This window comes from Apodemus sylvaticus, chromosome 21, assembly GCF_947179515.1.
Source record: "Apodemus sylvaticus chromosome 21, mApoSyl1.1, whole genome shotgun sequence".
In the NCBI taxonomy this organism is placed as follows: Eukaryota; Metazoa; Chordata; class Mammalia; order Rodentia; family Muridae; genus Apodemus; species Apodemus sylvaticus.
The window spans coordinates 45,790,260-45,799,078 of NC_067492.1; the positions used below are offsets into that span (position 1 = coordinate 45,790,260).

The following is an 8,819-nucleotide window of genomic DNA, read 5'->3' on the forward strand; positions in this document are numbered from 1 at the left end:
TGCACATATCTGCACTTAGAGCCCTGCATGAAGAGCCTGCACGATGGCTGCCTACCACATACCCACAGGGTGGTTGGAACACGTGTCTGCTCTCTCTATAAAAGCTTATATTGGGGATTTGAGTCTGCATGCCACACAGCCCACCAACACCTCACTAAGTTACATCAGACACAGGTGCCCATGGTCCTTGAATGCGTGCATACACAGAAAAATAGGCACCCCAGCCCTGGCATGCTTCCCCCCCACACCCACTCAGTCACACCTACAAACCCAACAGGCACAGACATCCGGTCACAGAAAGCACACACTCCAGTTTCCAACAACTGCACAGGAGGTTTATTTCTCTTCACTCCTGTGGGAGAGAGACATCCAAATCCTAACAACACGGGTCATTCAGGCATGGTAACATACCTGTAATCCCAACACTTGGGAGGTTTAGGCAGGAGGATCAGGCATTCAAGGTCTGCCTCAACACATAGTGAATATGAGGCCAGCCTGGGTTACATGAGACCCTGTCTCAACAAAAGAAAACAAAACCCACGAGTGGAAGGTAGGGAACAGCCCTCTTGGTAGTAAAACTAGAATGTCACCCCTGCAGGCACAGGTGTGGGTCCAGCCCTAGGACTTCCTGTGTCCCAAGTCTGGAGCAGGGCAGCACCAATAGCAGGAATTCCTCCAGAACAGAGGCCTCGGAGTAGCCTCAGTAGGCAGTCTATACCAACATCCATCCACAGCATGTCCAGCTAGCTCTTCAGGCCAGCAGCCTCCAGACCTCCAACGATAGGCCACCAGAGGCAGCCACGACTACGTTGCCCTCAGCACAGATCTGGGAACAGTGACAGTGAAATTAGGGACGGCCTAGGCTCTTGGTAGACCAGCAGGCTCTATGAGGCAGGACCTTACCCCGTTTAACACGTTGTGGTGGCTTCGGGTACAGATGGTCCTAGGTGGGTCTGTGGGCACATGAACCTGACAGGAACAAGTGTCAGAGGTCAGGGTGTGTGCCCTGGCCAGGTGGGGGGAGGAGTCTGCCTGGGCCAGTGCTCTCACCCGAATAGTCTTGTCAGTTGACGTTGTGTACAAAGTCCCCAGGGAGTGCTTGATCCCTGTGATCTGAGACTGGTGACCCACATCAAAGGACTAGGGGAGAAAGGATGAGTGACACTCAGGTGGAGTTCTCCCAGGGTTGGCCCTCCACCCAAGGAGTCACAGGGGATGCACAGACAGGGGGTCCTAGCAGACCCGAACAAGCTGGAAGCAGCCGTCTCGGTTGGCGAAGACGTGCAGCAGGCCCTGGTTGTCACCTGCCCAGAGCTGGGGCTCCTGGTAAGACATGCAGAGCAGATAGGAGTCCAGCTGTAGGAAGGACAAGGTATAACGCAGGTGAGGAACTGCAAACTGGGCTGTACTCCTCCTCTGAGACACAGGGAAGTGTCACCCACCTGCAGCCGCTGCAGGACGCTATTGGCTCGACGATCAAACACCACAAGACTGTGGTCCTCACTGCCTGAGATGATGTGCCTGTCATCTGCCAGCACTGCTAGCACAGCGCTGGAGTGCAGCCTCCGGCTCTTCACCAGGGCCAAGCCAGCTGGAACGTGATGACAGACCAGGAAAGATGGAGGACATCAGAGTCCTTCAGAGACTCTAGGCCCATCATCTCCCCTGGGAAAACCTTCTACCCATTCTCACCTGGCAATTGACCATCCCCTCATACCCCACCTGGATCTAGGTCCTACAGGCTCTTCTCCTTTCCTGCCCCTGTCTCTATGCCACCCCCCCCAACCCCCGGCCCCACCAGCTTCTCCCAAAGCAGAGCCAAGCACATTCTGCCCCAGCCTGAGTCCAGTTCAGGGTCCCCTCGTCTCATGGGGTTAAATGACTCAATCAAGGCTGGGTTGAGGACACAGCTCAGCAGCTAAGCAATGGCCTGGCAAGCACCAGGCCTTGGCTTCTCCCCAGAATGGGGGAAGGGGAAGGGATTAATCATCAGCCAGACCTCATGGTGCAAGCCTGCAATCCCAACTACTCAGGAGTGTGGAGGCTGAGACAGGAGGATTACTAGATAGAGGCCAGCCTAATATAGAGAGTGAGTTTGAAGCTACCCTGGGCAACACAGTGAAAGCCTGTCTCAAAAGGAAAAAAGGAAAAAGGGACTACAGTTCAGGGACCAAGCATCTGTCCAGAGTGAGGGAGGCACAGCGTTCAAACCCCCAAACAAGAAAGTTGCACAACCACAGAGGAGACACGAGGTGCAAACAGGCTCATGTCACCCACCAATGGCTTTCTTTATTTTGAGTCTGCTATCTCTCTTGTGTCTGGGTGTCTTCCCTATACATGTCTGTGCATGGCATGTACGCAGTGCCAACAGAGGCCAGAAAACGATGGACCCTCTTAAACTGCAGTTACAGATGGTGGTCAGCTACCATGAGGAAGCTTCCCAACCCAACCCTGGGCCTCCGGAAGGGCAGCCAGTGCTCTTGATTGCTGAGCCATCTCTTCAGCCCCTGCACCTGACCCCCATGTTCTTTTCCACTGTGTTGTGTTTCCTTTCTTTTTGCTTTTTTGTGACAGGATCTCACTGTACACAGTTGACCTAGCATTTACTATGTAGACCGTGCTGATCTTGAACTCAAAGATCTGCTTCTCTTTGCCTTCTATGCATTGGGATTAAAGGCTCACCTCTGGGATCATAGATGGTCACCTTCTTGTCATAGGTACCAGTCACCAGGATATCAGGTTGGTAGGAGAGGCACAACACTGCCGCCTTGCCCCTGGGGACACACGGCACACAAGGCTGGGGTGATGGCTGGGCAGGGCTCTACCCACCCAGGCCCCCTGCCCGGGCCCCCTCACACTTGATCTCTCCAAACTGCTGCCCATCAGCCGCCATGTCCCACAGCTTCACAGTGCTGTCCCAAGAGCCGGAGCACACACGGTGGTCCTGTGCTGCGAGCGACCATACCCAGCCCTGGGGAGCAGGTACAACAGCCATATAAGACTCCTCACTGTAAGAGCTGTACCACAGCTCATGGCTCTCTCCTTCCCAAAGCCCAAGAGAAGAAGCTGGATCTTCCTGCTTTTGCAGGGGAGGAGCCACTAGACAAACAGATTTCCTCAAAGCCAAACAGCTCTTCCACCCTCATGCCCACCTCCACACCACTGCTGTAACACACATAAGTCCCACACTTCGTAATCATCTCTTCCCACAGATGACAAAAACCAAGGGTCAGAAGGAAGAGGCAGACAACTATAGCATCAGACTGTTTTTTGAAAGAGAACAAAGCTAAGCTATTGAGCACTGCCAGATTGTAACTCAGTGATAAAGGACCCACAACAAGTATCAGTGTGTGGGGTTAGGGTTGAGTCTGCAAGCCTGTCACAGCCAGGGCACAAGAACACACATCTGCAGTAGAGTCTAAGAGACCTCTGGATCTCTCTCGGTGCCCCCAACCCTTCTCTTTTTACTAGGATAGAAGCCAGAGCCTTAACAGATGCTAGGCAAGCACTCTATAACTGTGCTACACTCTGGCAGTCCTCATAGCTTATTTCTGTTCTTTTTACTCTTGGAAACAGTCTGATGCTATAGTCCAAGTTGGCCTGGAACTCACTATGTAGCCTAAGCTAGCTTCAAACTCAGAACAATCCTTTGCTTTCAGCTTCCTGAGTATTGGTATGAGAGGCATAAGCCATCAAGATTTAAGTCAAAGTCGGGCGGTGGTGGCGCACGCCTGTAATCCCAGCACTCGGGAGGCAGAGGCAGGTGGATTTCTGAGTTCGAGGCCAGCCTGGTCTACAGAGTGAGTTCCAGGATAGCCAGAGCTACACAGAGAAACCCTGTCTCGAAGGAAAAAAAAAATACCCCCCCAAAAAAAAAACCAAAAAAAAAAAAAAAAGATTTAAGTCAAGGTCTTCAGAGGCGCACACAAATGGAAGTTTGAAGCCTCAAACGACTGGATTAAGAATGTAGCTCCAGGAGCTGGCGAGATGGCTCAGCGGTAAGAGCACTGAGTGCTCGCCCAGAGTTGAAATCCCAGCAAGCTCATACTGGCTCACAACCATCTGTAGTGGGATCCGATGCCCTCTTTGCTGTATCTAAAGGCAGCTCCAGTATACTCATACATAAAATAAACAAACAGGGCTGGAGAGGTGGCTCAGCGGGTAAGAGCGCTGGCTGAGCTGTCAGAGGACCAGGTTTGATTCCCAGCACCTACACAGCAGCTCACAACCACCTGTAACTCTAGTTCCAAGGGATCTAATGCCCCATCCTGACCTCCATGGGCACCACATGTACAAATGGTCACAGACAGGTAAAACACCCCACACATAAAATTTTAATTAAAAAAAAAAAGGTGCTGCCTCCCTTCCAGAACCTAACTAATCGCATGCCCTCCCTTTCTTATTTACAAAAAAAGGGGGTGGGGAACCAAAAAACAAAACCAAACAGTTCCTGCCCTATCAGTTACTGTGTGTGTAGTGAGTTGACATCTGGTCAACACATTCCCTGCCAAACCCTTTGAGAAGGCACTGTAATATATACTCTTCGAGAAATGATACAATTTGGACCCAGGGAGTTAAATTCCCCCACTCAGTAGACATGTGAACTCAGCACTCAGTCTGCTGGTCATGGGCACCGATCACCTTGATGATGGTCAGAGCTGCCCTTCATCAGCCGCTTCTCATACTGAAGGCCAACTGATCCCAGTGACAGCTTCTAACTACTACCTGTTTGCACTTGGCCTCTGGAGGTACACCTCACAACTTATGGGGCAACTACTGTGTGCCAATGATCAAAATTATGGCATATGCATATTAATACTTAATCCATTTTCATCTTCATCTTAACTATCCACTGAACAGTAAAAACTGAACTCACCAAAAGTTACACCAACAGTAGAGGTAGAGTCAAGTCTATGCAGTCTGACATCAAAATCCTGCCCCCTCCCAGCCTGCTTTTGTGCCGCCCAAGAGTGCTCACCTTGTGTGTGCTATTGCCCTGGGTGCCCAAGGCCTTCACGAGAACTCGGCTGGGATCCTTCCCTAGATGCCTCAGGTCCCACAGGTTGACATTTCGATCCCGGGAGCCTGACAGACACAATGCCCCACCCTGGAAGGAGAGCCTGGAGTTATCACTGAGCTTCCTCACCTCTGACCCTTCTTGGCCTCCCACCTCAGCTCCCCTCACCTCAAGCAGCAACACTGCATCAATGGAAGCAAAGTGACCATCGGCCAGGCAGAAGTACTCAGTCCGCTGTCCATCCTCTGCCCAGCGGGCCAGGTGCTGCTCCAGCTCAATGCAGGCGGCTGGCCAGTCAAAGTTCTCCTCTATGGGGTACCAGGAGCAGGAGATTCAGGGGGCATCAGCTGACCAAGTCCAGCCCTGGCTGCCAGGGAGCCCAAGCTCACCAGACCAAGATAGCATGCTGCCTGGATCCCAGCCCCTACCCCAAGCAGGCACAGAACTCTGGCCTTGCCTCAAGTTACCTGACCACCCACCTCCCAGGCAGAACTAGGAATATTAACCCCAGTTCTGAGAAACCTAGACTGACATTTTTCCAGGCTTCATTCTCAAAGCCTAGCCCAGGTGACAGCAACCTCACTCTCAATTCTCTCCAGGGGCCTCAAGACTAACTAACCAACCCTTCTGGCCTTAGCCACCTGACCCAGATCCAGGACACAATGGTTAAAATTTCTAACTATACACCAGGAAGCCATATCAAGTCACAGAAGCCAAGCGGTGGGCAGCATGGCTTGGCAGTAGAGAACTTTCCTAAAAAGTACAGGGCCCTCCTGGCTTTTATCCTTAGAAGCCCCCCACCCCCACCCCATTGCCAGTCAGAATCTAAACCCCAGGTCAGCCATTCAATGGTTTGAATGAGATCCAAGCACCTGTTTTATCAAAGCTGTTTGTAAATCTGACTAGGGGTTGGAGGTCAACTCCCTAATCCAGAAGTCTACAGAATCAAACTCTTCCAGATTAGAGGAATCGAAAGCCTAAAAACCTAGTAATACCAGAATCAACAACATGTCAAAGGCATGCTGAGAGTGGGGCCTAGCAGAGCCAAAGCCCGGAGTTCCATCCATACAAGCCTTAAACACAACAGCAAAACTCTAAATCAATTTCAAGTAGTCTTTTCCTCCCGAAACCAATGAACTCAAGGGCAGAAGGAATAACACCAGCTCTGCAAAGATGACAAGGCTAGCCTAACACTTGTAAGGCTAAGGAAGGAGGATCAGAAGTACAAGGCCAGCCTGGGACTACATGAGAACCTGTCCCAAAATAAAAAATAAAATAGAAAAGGTGACAGGGTAGACCCATTGCTGAAAGATTACTGGTATTAATGATCCCAATCCCTAAATCCCCGAGGCTAGCTCAGGGTTTGGGAGTCTAGAAATTCAGAACCTCTTCTTCATGGATTCTGGATCAACACTCCTGAGGTCAAGGAGTGTTATGCTAGTTGCTGCTTCTGCCTCAAGCTGTTTCCAAAGCTTGGGAATTCTTTGGATTTATTCTGACTCCAAATACAATCCAAGAAGTCAGAGAAACTAGGGCCTTAGTGCTAACAAAGCGCAAACTCGGGAATCTGTAAATTTTTAAGTTTAGAAATCCCAGGGCCAGAGCACTTCCTGAGGAAACCAGTATCTGCCTTGTGGTCGATAAGGATTAGGCAGCACCCAAAAATTCGTCTGTCTCCAGGCAGAGCTGGGACAGCCTGGAAGTCCGCTTCAGAAGCTGTACCCATCCACAGGCGGGGTAGCTCTTTCTCCCACCCCAAGCCTGACCTGGGCAGGAGGAGTTCCTGTTCCCAGGGGTGTGCATACCTTCCACCACTGGGTAGGGTGCGCGTACGCGGCGCTGAGCGCGTAGCCTCCAGGTGACACGATCACGCACGAGGTCGTGCAGCGCTTGGCACACGCACGGCAGGACATGAAGCACGACCCGCGCGTCCAGGTAGGCACATATCTCCAACAGCAGCTCCGGGGGAAGGCTCAGGAGACCGGGCAGGCGCACGGCCGGGACTTTGGAGGCAGCCTTTCGCTCTGGCACGCCCAGGGACGCGGAGAACATGGACTGCAATGACGAGCGCCGCGGGGTCAGGCCAGGCTTGGGCGGGGTGAGCACGCGGGCTACGTAGGCCTCAGCTTGAGCGTCAGGGTCGGGGTCTAGCTCGGAGTCCGATTCGTCCTCACAAGAGCGAGGATCCCCACACCGCCCTGAGGGAAGCTCCATGGCGCCCGGGTGGGCGCGGCCGTCCCAGGTTTGGACAGGGCCGCGTCTTGTTTCCTAGGCAGCGCGAGATCACTTCCGGCGCCCGTTAGATGACGTCAGAAACCACCCGCCAGATACTGGCTTGGAAATGAGACCAACTCCGTGCTGATGTGAATGGTTTTGTTTTTGTGAGACAGGGTTTCTCTGTGTAGCCCTGGCTGTCCTGGAGCTCACTCTGTAGACCAGGCTGGCCTCGAACTCAGAAATCCTCCTGCCTCTGCCTCCCAGAGTGCTGGGATTACAGGAGTGCGCCACCACCGCCCGGGTTTGTAAACCACGCGCGACTCTTATCTTTTGTTTTGAAGGTTTATTTCTTCTCATATATTTATTTGGGATCCCCTAAAGCTAGGTTTACAGAGCGGCAACGGTTGCTAGTAACGCAACTTTGGTCTTCTGCAAGACCAAGTGTTTTTAGACAATCCAGGATAGCCTCGAATTTGGTGGGCGATGTCCCTCTGCTGAGGTGAAAGGCATACATCTCGCTGGTTTAAAGTACTCCAAAAAACTGGGCCATCTACTGTTCCAGCCCGGGAGTTTATGCTTTGTAAGCATTTGGGGGCCTGAAGTTGAGATGGGTGGAGTATCTTCAATCTCCATCGTGGTGTGTTCCCAAACACCACAGGTCACGTGTATCAGATCAGAAATCAATTCTGTAGTCAGTTGTCCACTTTTACATAGGTTCTGGAATCAAATTAAGGTCACCAAGCAGCAAACATATTTATTATGGGCTGAGTCAACTCTCTCATACACTTCTTATATCAGCTCCAAGATACTAAGTTTATTTTGGGGTCAAATGACCATGACCATTCTCTAGGAACCCTGATTCAGGTCGTCTGGAATAGCATTAGGTCAGACAAAGGTGAGCAGTCAACGGCTAAGGACTGAAGGTAGGCCAGGATGGTTTTACATCTACAGTGTCACAGCTCCCACAATCAGTCTTGGTCATGTAGAACCTTAACTCAGAAGTGCATTTTTCTTTTTAATTAACTTTAAGGGTAACACTATGTACCCTTATCTGATCTCTATAGAGACCTAGTCACTATATAAACCAGGCTAGCCCTTAAGCTCAAGTCATTTGCTTTCCAAATGCTGATACCTGGCATAAAAGGCTTTTTCTTCTGAGATTATTATTTTGATTTAGTCATCCTGCTTCTGAACTACAACCATACAGGGTTTTTTGTTGTTTTGTTTTTCTAAACAGGGGTTCTCTGTGTAGCCCTGAAACTGACACTCTGTAAACCAGGGAGGTCTTGAATTTAGAAATCTGCCTACCTCTACCTCCTCATTTTAATTCCCACTGCTGGGATTAAAAGCTATCACCACCACCACCACCACCACCACCACCACCACCACCACCACCACCACCACGGCCAGCTATTTTTACACCAAGATCTCAAAGAATTTCAGTGTTCAGTGACTCATGTCTGCTGTAAGGCTTTGCAAGTGAGTTTACTGTATGGCAGCCTCTCCTGGGTTAACTGTCAAGGAGGCCACCTACCATGTCTAACTACCCTCTTTTACCTTCCCACCTTGTAGGAACTTGTAGACA

At 51.0% G+C, this 8,819-nt stretch overlaps 1 protein-coding gene across 1 annotated transcript; it reads right to left on the bottom strand.

Moving 5' to 3' along the window:
* Positions 1 to 313: 313 nt before the first annotated feature.
* Fbxw9 (F-box and WD repeat domain containing 9) lies at positions 314 to 7,283 on the bottom strand. Its single transcript, XM_052167400.1, has 10 exons — positions 6,823 to 7,283; positions 5,186 to 5,325; positions 4,979 to 5,107; positions 2,859 to 2,971; positions 2,683 to 2,774; positions 1,443 to 1,591; positions 1,243 to 1,356; positions 1,051 to 1,140; positions 904 to 969; positions 314 to 826 (listed from the first exon to the last, which is right to left on the bottom strand). Exons 1-10 carry the CDS (start codon positions 7,229 to 7,231, stop codon positions 752 to 754), a joined length of 1,377 nt encoding a protein of 458 aa, XP_052023360.1. The 5' UTR covers positions 7,232 to 7,283; the 3' UTR covers positions 314 to 751.
* Between the last annotated feature and the right edge of the window lie 1,536 nt (positions 7,284 to 8,819).